General features: G+C 39.7%; 1 protein-coding gene across 19 annotated transcripts in view; it reads left to right on the top strand.

Moving 5' to 3' along the window:
• Positions 1–23,250, top strand: part of FOXP1 (forkhead box P1) — a 494,548-nt gene that overhangs the window by 266,501 nt on the left and 204,797 nt on the right. For 18 of the 19 annotated variants that reach the window (XM_073351104.2, XM_073351110.2, XM_073351096.2 and 15 more), the window contains one exon: positions 19,994–20,175. In XM_073351104.2, the coding sequence (XP_073207205.1) occupies positions 20,005–20,175 (171 nt within the window). In that variant the 5' untranslated portion in view covers positions 19,994–20,004. Of the gene's footprint in view, positions 1–19,993; positions 20,176–23,250 lie in introns of those variants that run through there. The other variant, XM_073351109.2, reaches the window with a different exon arrangement.

The following is a 23,250-nucleotide window of genomic DNA, read 5'->3' as shown; positions in this document are numbered from 1 at the left end:
CCAAATTGTAGTCTGGACTCCCGTCGTTGTCACTTGTGGAGACAGACCTGCATGTGCACGAAGGCAGAAGACACAATTCTAGAACGTGGGCAGTTCAAACAGAGGTAGAGAGAAGCGGCAGGGAATAAGTGAGCAAAATACTGATTTCGAGTAGCAAAATAATTTCTGCCATACTTTGTGGGGGGCTTTGGTGCCTTGCTAGGAGAAATATATGTTCTTGTACAATTAAGAAGAAACCGGGACATTCATAACCCTAGTCTTTCTCCCAAGAGCATGGCAAAAAGCATGCTTTTGGGAGCATGCTCTTTAAGGTTTTTAAAATTAAATGGAAATACATTATAGGGAACAACACTCCATTAGCTATGGCTTGGACTAGATGCCATCTGTAATACTTTGGAGACTTTCCAATGACTTCAGTGGGCTTTAAGTCAGAGCTGTAACATCTTACGCCTTGGCTAACACCTCCATGAAATGGGAATAATAGTACTTAACTTAGAAGGATGCAGCAAGGATTAGAGAATGGAAAGTAATGTGTACATAGAACTGTATTGTGTGTGTGTGTGTGTGTGTGTGTGTGTGTGTGTAAAAATTATGCAGGCCATTCGTCTGCTTTTAAGCCGGACAGACCTGTTTTTGTAAGGGTTTTCCTTGTCTTGTACTAACAAAAAACGATGTGATTTTTGTCCAGTATCACCGTGGAGAATGCTGCTCCACCCGTGCTAATTCAGAAGTTCGTGCCACTGAGGGGGAGAGGCATCAGTGACCACCCTACTATATCTATCTATCTATCTATCTATCTATCTATCTATCTATCTATCTGGTAAATATACAGACGCTCCCCGATGTATGCAATTGTTCCATTCCGGAACACCTTGCTTAACTCGAATTTTGTCGGAAACGTATACCTGACCATTACGCCAAAAAACAACAACAAAAAAACCCCACCTCCTATTTCTAGTTTATGGAACTTTTTCCGTAAGTGCGGATTTCTGTAAGTTGGGTCTTGCATAACCCGGGGAGCATCTGTAGATAAATATATATATGTGTTAATCAGTCACTGTGGCATTTTTTTGGTCTCCCTTTTCTGTGTCACTGATCCTAAGGCACTGTAGATGTAGGCACATGAGGGCCAAAAGCTACATGTCTTCAGCATTTGAGGTCAAGGAGGTTGGTATCCAGAACTGAACAGCCTGTGCAGAAGGATTCTCTATCTCCTTGATCACTATGAAAGGGCTCTCTTTAGCCTCTGCAGATCAGCGGAATAGATGATGAATTTGGAGGATGCCAGGGGAATCCAGTGGGTGTGCACACAGTGTAGATCCATCGTTTACCCACATAGGAAGAGAGATGAGGTTGCCCTCTTCTGCTGTTCCTCCTTCCCCTGTAACTGGATGCAGGCCAACTCCCAGGTTTTGCTTGCTCTGGTTGCAAGTTTAGTGTTGGGCTAATTCATCTGCCTAATGAAATTAGCCCCATTCACACAGGATTTTACTATCTATAATATCTCTTTGCCTCTCTGTAGAGGACAGATGGTCCAGTGTTTAGAAACTGGACACACAAGATTTGGACACGCTAGACTTGGTCTTCACTTTCCAGCTCCGCTACAGACTTCCTGTGTGATCATGGTCAAGTCACTCAGTTGCTCTGGGCATCAGTTCTTCATCTCTATAATGGGAATGACAGTACTTCCCTACCTCACAGGGGTGTTGGGAGTAAAAATACATTAAAGTACGTTATGCACTCTGATACTACGGTAGTAGTGGTACCTTAGAAACATAGAGCTTTATCTAGCAGTTTTACAAAAAGAAATTTTAGTCTTTTTTGATGATAATTTTACATAATGTAGTTTAGGATTGAATGTCTAAAACATTTTTTTTTTACCTCTTTTAGCAGTTACACGTTTGACATTGTTTTGTTATCCTAGATGTTATGTTAAATTTTGGCACAGAGAGCATTAATTCCTTTATCAGTTGTTTCCTTTACAGTTGTTCATTTAATTGAGCTCCTCTGTGTATCTTACAAAACAAGATGCACTCATTATAGCTCATAGACCTCCCTCTAAGGCTTAGGTAGCATGGTAACCTGTTTAAATGAGTAGCGCTTTTGTAGGTATTATGCTTGCTAAGTGGTGTGTCAGGTGTTTTGTTTTATTTTCCCAAACCCTGGAAGGAAGCGATAGGAGAACTCTTGCATGCATGATCAGATGTAGCAGCTTTCCAGAAGTTCTTCGCTCTGGCTATTTTCTTTTAAAGCTGTGTTTACTCGAAGAATGTGGCTGAGACAGCTGAATATGTGGCTGCAGTGTAGAGCAATATACGTTGTATGCCTTGTTGTTCCTATTGTTCTGCTTTGACTTGTACAAACAATTTTAATCCCAAAGTAAGAGATCATATGGTCTCTGACCTCAGCAGTGCACAGTCAGATCCAGCATGCACATTATCCTCCTGTTGCACGGCCTGGTGCTAAATATTCTGTTCTTTTTGGTCCTTAAATTTGGTGTTTTGTTTTCTCTCACAAATCCCTTAAGCAGGAAGCCTATGCATCAGCAGTGCTGTATTCAGCAACAAGAACACCTGTCTGACCATGCACCTGCATGTGGATGGAGATGGTCTAGTAATATATTTAACTACAGATTTCAGACATGAACACAGGAGACCCACAGTTCTGGCCAAATAAGGAACAACACAGGCTATAATACTGACTGTGCACACAGCTCGGTATTCGGCAGCAAAGAGCTAATTTTCATAAGCATAGAATAGCTTCTACCTAGCACAGTGGTGTCCAGATCCTCCAGTTCGAGGGCCAAACATGCTCTTTCAAAGAGGTCAAAGGGGCACAGTTCTGCAAAGTGATTGGAAACCACTAGTGTCCAGGTGCAGAAGTCCCTAGGGGGGCCCCTCCCCAGCTCCTGAGGTAGGGAGTATATCAAGGGTAGAAAGAGGGAGTGGCTGAAACACATTATGCTCTTCCATTTGCAGCTGGCATGTGGTCCATAAAGAACCACAGTTAATTGATGCAAGTTAGAGCAGCCTCCAGGCTTCTGTACCCTGGCCTGAGGCTGAGAATCAGGTTGTTAGTTCTGAGTTGCTTCTTTTCTTTCCCTCTTCCAGACTGCCATGGGTGACTGTGCATGGAAGTGAGCTATTCTTTTTCTGTGCCTGATCTTAGCATAGTGCCTAGCAATGCAGCTCGTACCTGACTCTGCCTGACATTCCCGCAGCCCAGCAGGAAAGCAGGCAGGGTAGCAACAACTGTCTTCTCTCACCTCTGTAGTACAGGAGCCAGGCAGCGGGGGAGTTGCTGAACAGCTAGAGCAGGAGGAGGACAGCAACAGCTCAGAGCGTTCCTCTGGCTCAGATCAGAGTGGCATCAGGGGATGCAGGAGATTTAGTAATCTGTAGTCGGAAAGACCATGCCACTTACATCCTCCCCATAGAAAATTCAGAAGCGTTCTTTTTGACACAGTTGCCCCTGGAAGGCCACAGAGTAGAGCCTGGAAGCTACAAGTTGTCCATTAGGTTGGACACCCTGGATTTTGCAGAGGTCATTTTGTTTCCTTAAACAGTACCTCAGCACAATTTGGTTATGCTTGCTGCTGCTGCTATTGCTACTCTAGTATTAAGGGTGTGCTCTCCTGGTCTTCACATACTAAAGGGAAAGAAATAAGGGCCTGGTTTTCAGAGGACCTTCCTTTCGGTGGCTACATTTTTATCTGACTCATTGCGCATGCAATTACTGCAGTTGTGTCCCTAATCACAGAAATAGTACAGATTAGCTATACACATTTTTTTGAACGAGTGTTAATGAAAATTTGGGCCTTTAAAAAAAAATTAAGAATTTGTAGAGTATCGTGAAACATAGTAATTTCCAGAAAGAACCTACAGCTGAAAAAAATCCTGAAAAAAATGTATGGGTTTTTTGCAGAACTTTGTTCTGTCTCTGATGTTAAGGCAGTTTTATTAGAACATATTGCTGTGTGTGCATACGTGCATACGTGTTTTACAGGGGCGTGTACAATCTAATACATGTGTATTGTCCCAGCAGCACCTTGACACCTACCCCTTCCCCCCCCCCGGTTATGTCAACACTGGGAGACTGAATGTTTCCATTAAAGCCAATCTAATGCGCACTTCTCGTTACGAGTTATGGGCCTGATTCTTTAGAGGGATTGGACACTCGCAGTTGTGGGTGCTCAGCACTTCTGCAAATCACCCTGTTAAGAAGTTGGTGGTTAGAGTTTTGTTTAATAGAAAAATGCATTATTCCACCCACTTCTCCATAAACCAGAAACCACTAAAGAGATTTTTGTTGAGCTTTCCACATACAAACAAACATTGGAGCAAGCGTGAGAGTGAGTGCATGTCTCAATGCTGTGAGTGTTTAAAAATAGGGAGTCTAAATGGAAATGGTTTTGCAACCTTAACTTTAGTGGGCAACCTCTTTGCAAAAAGAAAAGACATGGAAGTGTTGGAGGCCAAAGTGTTTTGTTTATCCATAGAACAAGAGGAATAGCTTTGCAGGGTTCCCCATCCTGTTCTGCCAATGTGTCTCAACTCTGACCTGAGCAAGCACCTATGGGGTGGAGACCAGACTACTTTCTCATGTTCATTCAGGAGCCTTTCTGTTAACTTCAGTGGGAGTTGGATTAGGCCCGTAGTCCTTGATTTGCTGCCATGATGCAGTACAAAGCTGTCAATTCTATTTATGATGGCGGGACCTATGATATGAAACTGGGCTGAAACGGCCAAACTCCTTTTGCATAGGCTGCTAAACAGCCATCATCCAATAACTTCGGGTCACTACCTAGCTGGCTGGATATGTAAGTGAATAGTTCTGTGTCCCATTATCAACCTTGTAAGCCAGGGATAGTCAATAGGCAGTCTGTGGGCCAAATCAGACTGCCAGACACTTGTGAACAGATCCCAAAATCTACCTTGACCAAGAAATTTGGACCTTGACGACAAAAAAAAAAAAAAATTGACTACCCCTGTCCTAAGCTATCCAGCGCCCCACACACATGTTACCTGTTTACACATATGTTGGTTTCACAATCTCAGACTTGAGTTAAGAGTATGAGAAATGTTAACACAATTTCTTATAAAATAATATCTAGTGACGTTGAATGCATGGAAATAAGAAGCACATGTATATTGTAAGACTCATTTGCATCTTCATGTTATAAATAGTGGTTTGCTTTCCAAAAAACGGGTGCAACATCTGATTTGTTTGATATCATGGCTACATTTGTGTAGTTGCATTCCTCTTTGCCCTTCAGTTGACAAATTTTTCTTGGTCTATAAATATAGAATTGTAAACAAAAGCTAATCCTTAGCAACAACCTGGAAAGTTAACATTTCTCTCCAGCTCCTATTATAATTAATTCAGACACTCTGAATATGATGTGATTTATACACAGTATTCATAGGGCCAGTAGGTACTAATATCTTGTTAGAGAACTGAGAAAAGAACACTCTCTTTTGTGTTACAACATAATTGCACCACGTTTTCTTTCATAAGAAGATGTTTAAAGATGCTTTTTACTTTACATTTGCAAAATGGAAGGTTTTTGCTGTTGCTTTTACATTTGGGTCTTAAATGTGTTTTCCCTCCTGTAACAGTCAACATTGTCAAAACATTTTGCAGAGTATGTTTAAATAATGGAAAGAATTATGGGTTAAGACCATCGTTTATATTAATTTAAATCTCACTATAGTAGGTGAATTTGCAAGATGCTTCTAGTTCATTGTAGAAGTTGCTTACAATAAAGAGACATCTTCAGTTCTTCTTTTCTGAACAGACAAGGCATGGAGATTACATAGTACCTCATTGTGTTGAATTTTGTTTAAACACATCTAAACAATATCTTCATATTAGGGATCCTAATTTATTTTATTTTATTTACATTTGTTCAGGGAATGTTGTTGTAGTGTTAATCTATGTAAGCCATATACATGTGAATTCTGCAACTCCCAAAAGGTTGTGATTAAAATATTATAGATGTGGCAAACCACAAATACAAAAGAAAGTTTACATTTAGGTTTTCTTTGTAAAATATTGTACTCAAGTTTTGTAATACCTTGGTATCGTGGTCAGCATTCCTATAAAAATACGGTGTTATATAAAATGATATAATCTGTGAAGCATTTCCCATTATGTAGGCACCATGTCTTTAAATTATAGCAATTTCTTAAGATTTTAAAACAAAATGAGCTCTTAGAAGTGTGATTAATAGCAGGGAATGAGGCTAACACTGGGTCATCAGTGGCCCTCCATTACAAAAAAAGGTTCGACTAATAAAAGCATCCATCTATTTGACCAATAAAGCATTTGAATGTTATGCTTGTAGTTTTTATCATATAGTAGTTACTTCGTACTGAGTAAACTGTGATTTTTACGTGCTAGAAAAGGAGCATCGATAGGCAACTCAGTTGAGGTGAATAGGATGTGTGAGTGCAGAAACACAAGTACTTATACATGGAGTCTGATGTTTGTGATGATTTCAGATTGTGGGTTCCAAATTTTGGAAGCAAATATGAAGTATCTGAATATCTTGTTAACTGCTTCCCCCCCTCCATAGCTGTTCTGTGAGGCTGGACTGTGATCACTCATAGGGAGGGGAGAAGGGATGGAATTGTATGTGCAGTCAGTCATTAGTTCAGTCTCTGGTGACCCAGACTTCAGAAAATTTATTCTTCTGAGGAGAAAGAGATGGACCAGCACTTGCATTTTCCTGGAGTCTTGACTCCTGTTCTCCCACCTGGTTTGCACCTTTTATCCAGCTGGGTATATAACGGGAGTAGTGGGAGTGCTTCGCAGAGAGACCAAGGGAAGGTCATGCAGAATGTCAGTGGCAAAATAAAGAATTGAGCCTGAGTCTCCTGAATCCCAGACGAACATCCTGAGCCCTTGATCCTCTTTCCCGATCTTCATGCCTTTCTTGAAATCCAGGCCCAGGTCAGAGCAGTCATGGAAATCTCTGCTGGGATAGCTGCTGTATCCAACTTCTTGTGAGGCCCTGGGGATGAGAGATGGGAACGGAAAATACATGTCCCTGATTCAGGGAAGCCCTGGGGCCACAAGATTTGAATAATGTAGCCAAGTGTCGGAGAATGTCAGATCTTGGAGGTTCCTTCCCCTACAACAGGTGGGGCTTGTTGGGGGCTCCACAGAACTCTTATGGGGTGGTGCAGAGCGGTAGGTGAGGGCTTGAAGTTTCTATCCGGATGAGCAAGAGTTAGGAGAAAATGTTGAGCCAAAAGCCCTGTTGGGTTAAAAAAAAATGTAGGTAGGGAATGCTCCGTGATGTGAGAATGGTAATGGGAGGCCAGAGCAAGGGAGTCGAGGAGAGAAGAGGGAGGAGGAGTAAATACGCTGTGCTGCATCAGTAGCATGTGTGTGGGCATATAGATAGGTAGAATATAGAGAGCCATTGTGTGTGTGTGTGTGTATGTGTAAACACACACCCCTTTTGCTTGGCAGGGATTCTGTTGTGCAGCAAGAAACCTGAATTGTTCCTGCTTTCCTTGCATTTTTTGAAAGGAAATATTATTCTTCATTTTGAACCCCTACCTTAAATATTTGCAGGTTGTTTATTTAAATGCATCTTCTGACCTAGGTTATCCTGTATATTGACAAGGCGTAGAGTTTTACCTCTGTCTGTAGGTTAAATATTACTCTCTCCAGTTTCTATTCCAAAAATTAGCAAGTTAGCTAATATCACTCACTGATTTTGATTTTTATTTTTAAAGACAAACCTGAAGCAGACTATGCCGGTGAAGGCCCTTCTTTAAACTGCTTCAAGATTACACCTGAACAGATATTGCCTCTTTTGCACCTTAATTTTTTGACAGACATGTGAAAGTGTATTTCCTTATCCGGCTGGTTCCTTTTAGCTAAAGATTCCAAAGGTGTTTTTCTGTTTTTGTTTTTTTAAATCCCAAATCCAGTAATGAGTTAACAAGATTTCACTTGATCTGATGGTTTATATGATGAGTAATGCAAAAGTTGGTAACAGCAAATTGTTGTTTATAAGCAAACATGGCACTGTGTAAACAAGGAGGCCTGGTCCCCAACTGGTTTGATTTCATGGTGGTCAGCAGCTGATCTATGTAACATACAACCTTTCTGCTTCTCTAAATGTCAGAAGAATGACTGTTTGTTTGTCTTGAGTTCTTCCCAGCTGTTTACTCTGTAATGCATTTGCCTCAACCTTGATTCCCTGAGAGTGGCCCCTTTCTCCTCCCTGCTCTGTTTACATTAGTCCTGCCCCGAGTGTCACCTATGAAATCTGTTGATTATTCCACCTGGTTAATGTTAAATTGCTCTTGCAAGATGATGTGTTTGTTCATAAACACAAATGCTGGGCCACTTGTTTACTGTACCCATGGCAGCAATCAGTTATTAAACAAATATTGCTTTGTTTGCGGGTGTGAGCAGCAGTTTATCCTGCAAGGTCTGGAAAAAAAACTTTAAATGCTGGGATTTTGATAAAGGAGAAAAGGGGAACTTGTCCCTGGAATGTGGTTGAAACTGACTTAGGTTTGCTTTTCTTATCTTTAACTTGGATGAAGGGGCTAGAAAGATTAGCAAGTTGTTTGGTTTTTCCAAGAGATTTCCTTAGTGTAATGATATCTATCCAGTTGTTTGCTTTTTTCAGAAGGGAGAGAGCACTCCTGCAAGACGACTAGCACAGTAATAGAGCATCTGATGGCTAGAAAATTCTGAGTGCAACAAACAAGGACTTAGAAGGTCTAGGACAAAGGGATAGGGCTATGAACAAGGTAATCACCAAAACGTACAGCATCTGAATTATGTACGACAGTTGGTTATATTTTTTCTTACCTTTTTAATCAGATAGGTTTCTAATTGATGCATCTGCCCTCTGTCAAGTTTGAAAAGGAAAACGTTTAACTTTTATTTCTAAAGCTGTCTGAAGAAATCCTCTGATTTGAAAGCAGGGCAATGTGAAAGAAGAGAAAATACCAAATTAAAAACTGTGCCCTGTCTGTCTTCTTTTGCGGATGACATTATAGAACTGCTTTTGCTCTCTCTGCTTATAACTGAAACAGCATTTACATCTGCTAATTCTGGAGGTTGGCTATTTGCAGTTTACTTTCTGAGAGTCCTCATTAGATAATTTGTGCTTTTGTAGGTAGTTTGTACTTTTGCGTTGTTTTGCAAACAAGCAAGAAAAACAAGCTTACGCCATCTTTGTTTTTCAGAATTATTGTTTGTTCTTGTTTCTGAATATGGCTTTGGTAGTTAATGCCAGACAGGACCTGTGAGCTTTAGCTGTAAGTTGTTAGGACTGTGCATGCAAAGTGACCTTGAGAAAAAAATGATAGCTCTTTTATATGAAGAAGGGTAGGATCTCTTACTTTGCATTTGAGGCTAGCTATTAAAAAATACATGTATTTAATATATATTTATAGGGAGCATGTGAAGGCTAAAATTAAATAATTGTCCCTATTGTCACTCGGAAAAGCAAACAACAAAACTTGCACAAAATTCTGATATATTGTATTCACTAACTCGCACTAATGATTCAAACATATTGTTCGTTTTGGCCGGTAGAGTGATTATGGCTTTGAGGTGAAGTGTAAGGTACTTGAAGTGTGTAACCTAACAAGCCAGTCATTAATTGACCAGCTCTACTATGATAAATCAAACCCTCTCTATATTAAACTAAGTGAAAATGTTGAAATGAGAAACTATATTGTGCAGTGGTGTTACAAATCAGCACCTGACTGTTGAAGTGATTTTAAGTACTGCAGAGTGATAGAGAAGCTAAAAATGCTTTAACGAGAGAGGGGATTTATAATTAAACCCCAATGAACCGTTGGTCTCTCTGAGGTTTGGAATCTCCCCATCACACCTCGGTGGTAAAGTAAATTTGCCCTGCTATGCATTTGCTAAACACAAAGCAGGCCTTGTATTTAATGGTCTTTAATATTCCATTGATCTGTGTGTCCATATTGGAGCCGATGCTGCCAGGATGGATTTGAATGCATATGAACTAATCTCAACCCTTGAGTTAGCACTCACTGGAGCAGCTTACACTCTCTGTTCATCCTTAGCACACAATTGTGTGAATACAACTGGTCTATTGGTGTGTATCGGGGTGGGGAGAACAGGTAGGTAGCTTGTGTTGTATGTCCATGTGTGAATGTGAGACTGGAAGTCGGGATGGAAATAGATCTGTTCAGATTCGTTCCCTACCATTCTCAGCATGGCAGCACTAAAACTACGAGTATGCTTCCTTAAGGAGGGGAATTTCTGTAAAGCATGTAATGCCCAGATCAAAGTACTGGTAATAGAGTTCACTGCACCCTGGCTGGAAATACAGTAATGTTCTCAGCCACTAGACCATTGCTATGCAGTGTGCCATTCATTTAAAAAGAAATGAAAAGCCCCTTTCCATCTAATAGTAGTATGATGATTTCTGTCAGGCCTGAAGGTTTGAAAGAAGTCTCCCAAAATGGAAGGAAATGAGCTCTCCTTCAAGGAGCTCACAAACATGTTGTAGCGAATGGTAACAAAACAGTAGAGAGGAGATAGGGAATAGAAGACTAGGCAACAATAAGTTTACTAGATTACTCAGTGAGAGCAAGTATAAGGCATGATGGAGTAAACTGGGATGCATGTTGTGAAAAGGATGACATAGTATTTGCCAGTTGGTGTGACGTGGTTCTGCTGTATAGTTCGAGATAATCGTGGCATGACTTTCATTTTGAATATGTAGATTAATAATTGCCAAACAAAGAAAAGCATGGTTGTGGACTGTATTTATTAAATGAGACTAGACTGGGCATGGCTCCTGGATGGGTATGCAAGGAATGGTGAGGATACAGACTCCTACCCCTGAAAAAAGCTGATTTCTCTGTTCTCTGTCTGGAATTTAGGGTCTGTAACCAGTATGGGTAAGGTGGGGTTACTTGGGTTATCCAATTCCTAGTGAAGTGATGGATGCAGACAGATTCTTTTGTGGACTCTATTTGAGTGGTCTATGGCTTATGCTGTCAAGGCAGATGAACCTCTCTGGTTTAGTGGGTTTTGGGCCAGTGACCTTCATATTGATGGAGTTAGTACTGTTTGCAGCAGAGAAAGAGAGAGAGAAAGGGTCAGGTTTTCTGTGAAGCTGTTACTCTTTGCACTTGTGGAGCTTATGGGGTACACACAACTCTTCCCCAAAATTGAAGGCTTTGCAGAGATTTTGTTTAGCACTCAGAGGTTCGTGTTCTCAGCTATCCGTCTGATGTGATTAAATACACCTTTGGGCACTAGTTCTTCCAGAGGACTAGTGAATGCCACAGAGCTAATGGCACCTCCTTATGCCCATTTGTTAGTTACTTTCTCTGAAGGTGTAAGTTAATGTCTCCCTCTTCCTGCTTTCTCACTATGTCCTATATTTGCTTTTTCTGCTACACTCTCTTCTGTGTCCCCCTTGACAGAACTGACTTACCCCTGGGTACCTTAAATCACTATTTACACAGAGAAGTTAAATGGCTTGCTTAATGACACACAGTGAGTCAGCGTGGCACAACTGGGAGTAGAAACCTGGAGTCCTGACTACCACTCCTCTCTTCTAACCACCACTTCCCTGAAGTTTCAGTGTATGTAGAAGATTAGCCATTGTCTCTCCTTGACTTTACTTGCTCTAAATTGCCACATCCCTCAGTGGCCATAAGGGCTGTTAGGAAATGGTAAGCTGTTGTAGTCATTTAGCCAAAAAAGAGTGAGAAAGGTGTTGTGTTAATGTATATAATTAAGAAAATAAAAAAACATGTGTGGATAAGCAGGAGTCGGTAAAGCAGCTACTCAAGAGACTTGAGGGTGAGATTGGACTGGAGAGCCTAGAGTAAGATCAAGCTAGTTAAGTTCAGCTTCTTACAAGAGTGACAGGTTTGATCTGTGGGGAGGGATTGCGGCAACAGGGATCACAGCTGTGTCCTTATTCAGTTGGCCAAGGTGATGCGCTTCGGCACTTCTAGAAAGCACCAATTGTTACCTTCCAGGCGGAATGCAATTATCCCTTCACTTTCCCTCCCCTTCATTTGTTATCTCTCCTCCCAATCTCTCTACATCATGGAGCAGTGCTTTCCCTTCAGCCATGAGGGTAGGGGAGGTGAGCGGCCCCCTTGTGAAACAGATGCCAGTGCCATTCTGTGGATCAGCTAGCAGGGATGCTCTCAGAGCAGTGTGATTTGTCTCCCATCCCCAGGGAGACTCAGCGTATCACCTCTATGATATGCTCAACCTCCACTGACCCAAGGCTTGGGATGAGTCTAGTTCAGAGCCTGGAACTCCCAGATGACAGCTTGAGAAGCGGTCTTTGTGTCAGGAGGCCAGCCTCAGAATGTGCTGTGGATAATTCCATTCCTTCTGGCCCCTTTATTCCCAAGTACTAAATGAAATGTTCAGATTTTAGATCTGTCTAGACATATACAGTGCACGATAAAGTTGATAATACATTAATCATTTTTAACAACAGGTAATATGCATAATTTATGGTGTTACAGTGCTATCTTTTTTGATATTTATGATGGATAATGCTCAGTTTTTGCCCTCATATTACTGCTTTAAATTATGCCACAAGAAAATTAATGAGAAAGTAGATTTATGGGTTTCATTTGTTTGTCAATTCGGAAATTAATTGGGTGTTAATTTTAGCCGTCCCTCATCAGACCAGGTCTTTAGTATGTGTGCATTACTTTGCATTCATTGAAGCCTACCTCCCATTTACAGTGGGTCACTAGCTTTGCATACATTAAAATAGCCCTCAGGCACATTCTCTTGATTACTTTTTGAACTGCCATGCATTAGAAAATTTACGCCTTTCTGTTATAATTATGAAAATTCGGTATAGGAAGGTGGTGCTTGCATAGCGGCAAGTACATACACATTGTTACTCTGTTGTGTAAGATCCTATACCAAGCTCAGTACATTTGTGTTTTAATCCTGGAATATAGCATTCTTGTCCATCTTTACTGGAAGGTTTTCAGCCTTTGAAATTTCAAGGATCCATTTTAATTCAGTGAATTCCCCTTTTAGCTTAGGAAATGTCAAAGGATTTCCCCTGCATCTCTCTCTCTCTCTCTCTCTCTCTCTCTCTGTTTCCTCTTTTCACACTTCCAGTGTGTGCTTGCTTTTCTTCTACCTTGGTCCTGGGTTATACACCATAGCAAGAAACCACTATTCAGAGACATGACTCAGCGTCACCTTTTTAGGAGGGTGGAACCTCGTAGCATTTCTCACCAGCTCTATTGATTCTTGAAGATCATTTGTAATTCTTTTTTTAATCTAATCCCTTCTTTTCCTCCTGCTGCAAAACTAAGCAGCCAATAGTATCGTATATGCAATAGTGAATGACCCTTCAAAGGGGTAGATTTATCCAAAACATACCTGAATGTAATCAAACCCCTGGGATATGGAAATTGAAACTTTATCATAAGATTTCTAGCATTTCTTGGCTCCAGCTGAGGCAGAAATACTACTAAATCAGTTTTTGGCAATATTTAGGTGATTCTTCCAGGTCCACCTGAAACTAGCAAGTGCAAGGTTGTCAGTTTTCTTTATTTTTAATGACAAGGCCCTTTTGAGCCTTATGAAGGTTTGTTTCTCTCTGGCTTGCTTAATTTGTGGTGAAGGTTTGGATTGGTTCTTATTTTGCTGCACCAGTTTTCCCATCTTTAATCTTTACTTTGAATGCCACTTTTTAAAAAATACAATGTAGGATGTCTCTAAAGGCTTTAAAAACACAGCAGGTAGCCATCTAGAATAACATTCACTTACGTTTTTGAAACCCGAACAGCAGTCTGGGTAATTTGATGAGGATGATTTGCTTTGGTTAAGTCATACAGTGTATTGGGGCAGCAGTTTCCTTCAGCTTTCTTAACCACAAAGGCATTCCTAAAGGCAGTCACTGGCCCAATTTGCAATATTTTGGACTCTCCTCTCCAGCAGAATTTCAGATGGCCAGCAGCCATCAAGCAGCCTGCTCAGAAGCTGTTTGCTCTACACTTAATTAGTAACGGGGTGTGTTTTAGTGAATGAACAGCTGCATGTCTGCAGTGCTTCCACCACCAGAGCAGACACTTACTTTTTACAGGATTCTCAATCTCCACAAGTGAATCCATATTCTTTTACTCAACTGATGTGTGGCAGGGTGATATATTGCTTCCTTGCTACTTGCCAGCTTAGAGATCTAGGGACAGATCATCAACTGTTGGAAATTCAATGACAGTTTAAATTTGCTAAGGATCCACACCCTGATTTAGAAATATGTTCATAGAGAAGTGGATGGATTTAGGAGACTAGTGATGGGAATGGAAGTCTTTCACCTCCAGCTCACTAGTTGCAACCTGGGTCAGTGGTGATCAAAAATTGCCATCTGATATCTCAGAGGTGGCACACTAGGAAATGTGTTGCGCAATCATAGGGGTGGTTTCTAAACAAGTCAGGCATGTGTCACAATGTGAGGAGGCTTGTGCTGCCACTGCCCTGCTGTTTTTGTACCTTGATTTCTCTTTCTACTGCTGTTCATGTAGAACTTTTCTTGGGCATTTCTCTTTTCAAGGGGCAACCTCTCCCCCCCAAGCTGTTTAGTGTGTCTACTTTTTCATGTATGATTTCAAAATGTTTATCCTTTTCCAAACTGATTCAGGAGAGGCTTCCAACAGTGTTTGGAGCTTTATTTCTCTTCTTAAAATTGCAAAGCAAATGTATTCTTTGCTGGCAACAAAGGATGAAAACTAGTTTGATTTTAATGGCTGTCTGGGTGGATCACATGCCCGCTGCTGTTTCAGAATTTGGGAGTAGACATTGCCATTTAATCACTTACCGAAAACTGATTTTGCCATTAACTGTTGTCTCCACAGAAGTAGAAATATATTTTATAAATCTGTGTTTAGTTTAATTTACACATCCTTTCATGACTGGGCCAAGTTCTTTAAGGGCATTTATTCTGCTTCATATAAATAATTGATCAGCCAAGTTAATTTACTTCTGCCTGACTTGGTCAACCTTAATTAACTGCCCTGAAATAAAGACTGAACTTTTTGTTAGCTTAAAATCTTTACAAGTGTGAAAAGGAAGGGCTTTATTGTAAAATTTGTTGCACTAATGCGGTTGCCAGGGGAGGGAAATGTTGTATATTTGCACTGCTACAGTAGTTATATATTTGTTAAAACCTCCACATAACAATAGCCAAAATAAAATGAGTTTTGTGAAAAGCTCTTAGATGCACAGGTTGGGTTCAGGGTACGTGGCCTAGACTGATGCTGGAAGCATTTAGAGGGAGAATTTCAAAGGCACAACGGGCAGCTGGGCACCCAAGGCCAGATTTGTCATGGTGTTTAGGCACCAAAAGATGCAGATAGGCACCGAGTGGAATTTTCAAAAGCTCCGCCCTGAAATGTGGTGCAAAATTAAAAGAAAAAAAACCAAATTGAATAAATAAAACCTGTGAGCGGACAGCCTATCCTGTGCTACAAAAGTGTGCTCTCTGTTCCAGCACTACTTTGCTTTGTACTTTCGTGAGACTTCTTCCTACGCCATTAAATGTATTCACTTAGAAAATAATATTTTGCATACCATGCATCTTTATGCATGGAACTGTGTTTAATTTATCCTTGTGCATAAAAATGAACATAGAAATGATAGAAATTGCTTGTTTTCATAAAGCATCACTCTCCTGACCAAACTTATTTGCTATCGTTTGATTAATTAGGGTTGTATTTAGTACAAAGTTTCCTTTTTGTGATACTGGACATAAAGGAGCAACAGCCCATCTCCCACATGGTATAATCCTAATTCATGCTACAAACCTTGCTTGGGCTCCTTCCTTCCAATGTAAATGATAGGCTTTGGCAACAAACAACATTCTCAATAGCCTGGAACAAGAAGTCGCGCTTCTTCCGTGCCCATCTATAAAAGATTGTCTCACCCATCCTCAGGGGAACATCAGGCTGACTTATTTGGGCATGCTCAAAAAGACCAATAATATCCACTATGTGGGAGGGGCTCAAATAGCCTGCGCTCCCCTGCTGTGACTCCTAATGATTGCAGTGTATTGTGATTATTTACATCAAGTCACATGCTGACTGTAGCTAAGGAACAAAGTGTTTTATCTTCTGTGCCCCTACACACATCTTATCTGGAGGAGGAGTTTTGGCAATGTCTGTTTGTCTTTGCACTGTTGTCCAGCCAGGGTTACATTTTGAGCTGGTAGACAAAAAGTGAGCAAGTTTTAGACATAATTTGCACAGAGGTTTTCACCATTTTCATTTATTTGATGTTACAGAGTTGTTTTTTAAAGAGTTCTGAGTCTGCAGAATTATGTTTTCTATTAAATTTGTAGGGCCCAAACTAGTCCAGTCTTCTTTTTTCCTTTGTTGAGGATCAGTTTGCAAAATCCATTTCCAATTCCTTATGCGCAATGGCTTCTGCTCATTCTCTCCTGACCACAGGAGGTAGGCATAGCCAGAACTCATGCATGCTACTGTATTTTGAAATGTAAAATAAGAGTACAAACATTTGCAATGAAAAAAGTTCTCAGAAAACTCAGTAGTCTTCTTTTTTTGGGAAAACAAATTAATTGAGAAAAATTGCAACATTTTCAACATTTCCTTCTGTTCTGGGAGGATTTTGTAACCTGAGATGCAATAAATAATTTTTTGACTAATTTTCTTATGAATTATTTCCTGAGACCTAGTGATTATGCATTGATTGATCTGCTCCTCAGTGATGCCAGTCTCCTCAAGGCTTTTGGTACCTTTGGGCAGTGTTTTTTTCTAACATATGTTTTGACATCACCAGTGTTCTTAATAGTTTCCCCATGTGTCTGCTCCAGGATAACTTGTTCGTTATCTACCGAAAGAGCTTGGGAACGGGATGTCTTTTTTCACCGTTCAGGTACAATTTCTTTTTTCACTTTTGTTTCAACTGGTGTGGTATCAGCTGGAGGCACATACGGTCAGTTCTTTAGCGCTGTCAGAAATGAGCACCCTTCCTAGGACACTTACAGCTTTTTCGGGCTGCCATAAAAACTTCATAGCAATTGACACCTGTGTCTTAGGCCAAAGGTGCTGCCATCTTTCCCCCAGGGACTGTGTGTTTCAAAGAGATGAGTTTAAAAAACTAATCAAATGATAACTCTTCATGTTTGACCAGATCATCAGGTGATGTAAATTGAAATAAGCCTTCCTTTATTCCAGTTGAGAATCTGGCCCTAAGTATAGATGAAGAGAGAAAGATTAAGGGTTTTTAGTTTATTCCCCTCTGGTTAAAGGAGCTGTGCCTTTTTTACAGTAGTGTGTAGGAATTGAGTAATATTACTTTAAATATATCGAGTCCATTGATGTCATCTGTGTTTCAGAAGCCACCAGAATCCTGCTAGAGCTGCAAGGGATATATCTATATAGGTAGATAGATAGATATAGAGAGAGAGCTAGGTCTGACACATTGTATATGTTTAGCAAACACGGCTATTACCATGCCTGTGTGGTTCCTTCATGTAACGTGTGTAAAGAGCAAAAGACAACATGTACTCTACATCAGAATTGGATCAATTTTAAGAACAAAATGCATTGTCTAGTTACATACAGAAAGGTTTTTGTTAATTTAGATCTGTGAAGTTTTACAAGGAAACTGACAGAAACAGTATAATGAAGCTTGTAGTCCTTTTGTCTCTTTGCATGATTCAGAGATCCCACAGAGTGAATTGAAACGAGTTTCCATAGACTAGATGAAATTTATTTAAATGTAAGCAGAACATTTGAATCTGTTCTACCACCTTTCATAAATGTGAAAGAGGTGCATAGCATGTAGGGTGAATAGATCCTTAGTGTCTGGAGTGGGGTCTTTCTTATGTTTGGTTTCCCCAGCCTTGATTGTGAATCAGAAACTAATGCTAATGTTGTAGCATGCATATGACAAAGCCCTTTTTTAGTCAGTTGCTTCCCAGATAGGACATCTTGGTTATTAGCTTTATGGAACATCATTATGAATATCCAAATTTACCAAATTAGTGAGTGGCATATGTTTGTTTGGCTGCAGTGTAGCGCAACCCACAGAGCTAAACAATAACCGTAGTTGGATGCTACATGTCACTTAATGCTTGACAGTTGGGCTACTCTTGAAATGTTAGTGAAAGGGGCTGCTTGCTCTGAGCAGCTAACCCAAAGAAGTTGGCACTGGAAGGAAAAAACCTTTCAGTCTCCAACAAATATCGTACAGTAGATGTCTCAGGGCTCAAAATTATGCCTGTACAGATTTTCTGGGGAAAGTATTTTCCCCTAGTACTTTTCCATTAGAAATGCATTGCTTTCTCTCTCCTCTTTTGATTGATGTTTTCCCACATGTGCTGGGAGGGGGAATTTTTCTTCCTGTTTCTGAACTGGTTAAGAGTTATTGAATTTAAACAGGTTTCTCCTTAAATATGGGCCTTTTATTGCCAGTGGAGAGCAGTTGAAAACAAAAGATCTGCTTTTCTGGGCTGCTCATTGAAATTCAGATGGAGACAGGCAAGCTTTCCTTACTGATGCCTTTGGGGAAAGTCTCTGTTGGGAAAGCATCCTGTTTTCCTAATTCTGTTGTATATACGACCAAGAACATACTACCTCTAGCTACTAATGGTCCGTATTGCCAAGCACTGCTGTGAAACATTTACTGTGTGTCTGTCTTTCCTAGCGAGTAGCTCTTGTCACCATGGGCAAGTGATTCTGGGCAATAAAAAGAGGAATGAGGAACCATAAGGAAGGAAGGATGAGACAACGGAAACAGACAAAACTAATGGCATTTTAATCCTTTAACATTGGGGCTAGTGGATTGAAATACCTATAATAGAGCCAGTCAAATTGCACAAAAAGATAATCGAGAATAGTTTCACAAATAAATATGGCAACTTCACTTTAGTATTATTTTTGGAGTCACATTGTTCCCAAGTTTCAGAGTTCTCACCACAACCTCTTTGTTCATGGAAACTTTCAAGAATCCCAGAACTTTCAGGAATTTTAGCATAAACAATGAGTTGTCCAGTAATTCATCACTGAAGAATGTTATTTGCTATTCATTAGTCTCCAGATTAAAAGAAAAAAATTGTCATCCATTTAAAGAGGAGAACTTATATCTTTAACTTAGATGATCGGTCAGACACCATGATAATGTATTGCAAATGATCAAAGTCAGTGAATGGTTTGTGAACAGCCCGTGGACTAAAATTTGTGTTCATGTAAACTACTTGACAGATATCTACAAATAGTTAATGTGTTCACAAAGGGGTCATGATTTCTACGACTGCTTCACAAATAAGGGCCAGTATTGTTCAGATACATTGTTTGTTGCAAATACTTCAGCTAATTCTAGTTGTAAAGTAGTATCACTAAGGTGTATATTAAGTCAGATGGATAACAGTAACTAGGAGATTTACTCAAAGGGCCCAGAATCCTGTGAGCGGCTGAATGAATCCTGGAAGAAAAGAATTTGCTTCAGGGAAAATTGATGGCGCTCAGCACATTTCAGAGGTTGCTCGGCACCTTGCAGAAACCTGAAATATCTCTGGGTAGTTCATAGTAATGAAAGTTGCTAATTTGACAGAATCCTGGTGTGAATGGAAATCTGAATACTCAACGGTCCAATTCAGCTTTCTGCGTCTGTCCACTATGTATCAAGGTTTTGTTGTTGCCCATAACATGTTACACAGAATGACTTGTCAGTTTTGAAGTAAAATATACAGATGTAATTAGAAAATTGTAATTACTGATTTTGTGTGTTCGTTTGAAAAATATTTTTTTCTGTAAGGGTAAGTGTTGAGCAAATAATGCTATATTTAGAAATAAACTGGTAACATGAACCATTAATGAAAGATAAATTGTATGAAGGGAAATGACACATGTTTATAGCTTTGACAGGATTTAAAACAGGGCATGTCTCCTTATATACAGCAACTGTTTTAACAGCTGCTTTTTTTTTTTTCTCCTCTCCTAAATTATTTCAGGTTTTTGAGTCATGATGCAAGAATCTGGGATTGAGACAAAAAGTAACGGTTCAGCTATTCAGAATGGAGCAAGCAGTGGCAACCATTTACTAGAGTGCAGTCTGCGGGAAGTGAGATCCAACGGTGAGACACCTTCAGTTGAAATTGGGGCTGCAGATTTAGCACATCTTCAGCAACAGCAGGTACTGTACGATATATTTACAACTTCACTTCCTAAAGGGGGGGGAAAAAAGTATTTAGCTCTTAAACCCTCGATATTTGCCAGTCAAATAAATGGTTAGGAGGGCCTTCATACATGTGTATGAGATATACCCTGTAATACTTAGATAAATGCAATCATAATGTAAAGGAAAATTTGCACTTCTCTTCTCTTTCCAATGAGTGCCCTTTCTCCTGAACTCATTGGAAAGATCCAAAGATCACAGTCCATTTCTGTTGTCTAAATGTGTAGAGCCTGGTCGCTGTGCCTGGGTGAACCACTGTATGCTAGTTTCCAAAATATGTCACTGGTTGGAAGAATCACTAATTCTGAGTTTTGTTTTTGCAACAAATTTTAATATAACCTAGCATCCTCTATCAACAGAGTCTTTTCTGTTAGCTAAATGGTTTGTCGAGGTTCCTACTGCAATGAAACTAAAAAATTAAATAAAATGAAATCATCACATCAGTCCTGTTTTTACGACAGAATCATCCAGAGCAAAATTATGTATTCATGTGTTCCCTATGTATGTTAATTATTACATTTTAGACAGAAGCGATTGAGTTCATCAGTGTTATTGTTAGTAGATTAGCCATATAACATGTTGTCTTTTTTTTTTTCTCTCCCTTTATAAAATTTTGAAACCCTGGTTAGAGGAAGACTTATAGCAAACTGCTTAGCCTGTATCATTAACACATTTTTGGAACAAAGGCTGTGCTACAACAGTCTAGTGAATGTGTTTATGCTTAAACCGTACTAGCTGTAATGCAGTAAACATTCTTAAAACCTTTTAAATAAGCTTTTGGCGGCTGTGCAAGTCTCTCTTAAGTGCGCAGTATCATTTCAGCAGGTTGTTGTGGTGAAGAAAAACCTGCAGTTGAAAACAAGGCAAAACCGAAGGCTTAAGAAGTAACAAGTAGCCAGGTTTGCCAGTGTAAGACAGAAAGCTTCAGATTAAGCAGATCAGAGAAATGTATGATACTAAATGCAATAGACTTTGGTTGTTTGAATCATTTTCATTCTACAGGTTTTTACTTGAAGTGAGAATACCATCAGTGAGAAAGTCACAGCCATGCTGAATTCATTACTGCAGTAGTCACACAAAACCACGGATAAAATTTCAATAACTGCAGGCCATAGTTGAGTAAACAGTTGCACTGAAACTTAATTCCTGTTGATTTTTCCCTCATTCTTCGCCAGGGGCACATTCTGATTCGTAGTGCAAAGACAACAGGGGTTACGGCTTTGATTAATATAGGACAGTAGAAGAGAATTAGAACTGTAAAATACGTTAGAAGTACATTCAGCACCAAGGTCTGCTCTTAAAAAGGCTTCATATCCAAATGAATTAATTACACTTCTTTGATTTGAACACTATGGAATTTTTCAGTCCCGTGTTCACCCCACCCCCTTTGTTTAGTGATGCATGAAAAAATAAATGACCCAAATATAGCATTTGGTAGACCAGAAATACACAACTGGGATGTTTCTTCCTTATCACCAATTATTAATCTACACTGAAGCTATCACCCTTGAGCATTTGTCAGTGCCTCTCCTTAATCAACCAGAAGGATCGCTGTTGAGTGAGGTAACAACTTAATCTTGTATGTAATGTTCTGTATCATTCAACAGCCACCCATTTGGTCAATTAAGGAGAGAGACTGATGCATTCCAAAAAGAATTCTGTGGGGTCCTCCAGCCCACTCCCAAACGATGCCCAGAACAGCTGGATGTGCTTCCTCCATCATGCTCCCAGGCCCTACCAGACCTGGGAGTTAAAGATAGAAATTGATTGGGGGAGAATTTCTTTATGGTGCAGATTTTGTAGGATTCTCATTTGTACTTAGTTTTTACCCTTTGCCTGTATCTCTTTTGCCAGTAATATAATAGCTTTTGATTAACATGCTCTCCTCTAGGTTTGCAAAGGCCTTCTTGTTTTGTGTTTTAATTCTACTGTTAATTTGTTTTGATGAGTCTCTTTTCTATTGAGTTTTCTTTTTAAAAAGTCAGCCGTTTGCTTCGTTTATAACACCTCTTTAAAAAAGAATGCAATATCTAAGGGACTGTCAAAACTAGTGTAATAATGTATCAATCATTGTGTTTTGAAAATAGTTTTAAATGCCGGAAAGAAAAATGTTTTCAGACTGCTAATGCAAGCATTTACAGATACGCATACAACACAGAGCATAATGTTTAGATGTTTCTCCATATACAACATATGCTCTCAGGTCACTTGACAGAATGCGTGCTAGATAACGCTGCTTCAATACAAATGAATGGTTATTTAAATAAAACAGCTATTTCTTAAGAGCATTTCAGTCTAAGTGTTTCTTTATGCCACCTGGCATTTGTGTTTTCTGAAAAATAAGCAGAGAGTAGATTGAGCGCTTGGCTCCTCTGCGGTTTGCTGGTTAACTGCATTCCCATGATGAGCAATGGTCAAGCGTGAGATGCTGCCATGCAGTGCTTTTGGATAAAGCACTTACTCAGATTTTAGAATTTGAACTCTTTTATTAAGATTGTGACTTTCAAGGATCGACAACATGTGTTTCTTTGAATTATGGAAACAAACCTTTTTTTAAAAAAAATGGTTGATTCAGGAGGTTTTAACAAATTTACAAATCCATTCACTTTTGTAAATCTTATATCCTAGCAAAACATCAAGTAATGCTGGTATTCATCATTTTGGAGGAATGAAATGGATTGTGGGTACTCTTGCAATCAGGGCAGGGATGAATCTAGTACAAGTACTATACTGTCTTTGTCATTAGTTTGATTCCACTGCAGGAGATAGTGCAGAGGAAAACTAAATAGGTCTTAGTGCTAATATTTCTTGTAACATGTTAAATCATCCTTTGAGTAGCAAATTTGGGGCTTAGTTCTGTAATACTTACTCAAGATGAGTAGTCCCGATTAATGTCAGTGGCAATATTTGTGGAGTAAAATACTATCTAGAAGAGCTAAGGTGGTCCTTTGTGAAGATGGCAGCTGGGGAGATGCGAAGAGAGATAAAATTAGAGAGCTGTATGGAAGGGGATGAGAAGAATCAGCACCAGGA

Source organism: Lepidochelys kempii, chromosome 7 (genome assembly GCF_965140285.1).
Source record: "Lepidochelys kempii isolate rLepKem1 chromosome 7, rLepKem1.hap1, whole genome shotgun sequence".
Lineage (NCBI taxonomy): Eukaryota > Metazoa > Chordata > Testudines > Cheloniidae > Lepidochelys > Lepidochelys kempii.
Note: the sequence above shows the minus strand (reverse complement) of the source record. Positions and strands in the feature narration are given on the sequence as shown.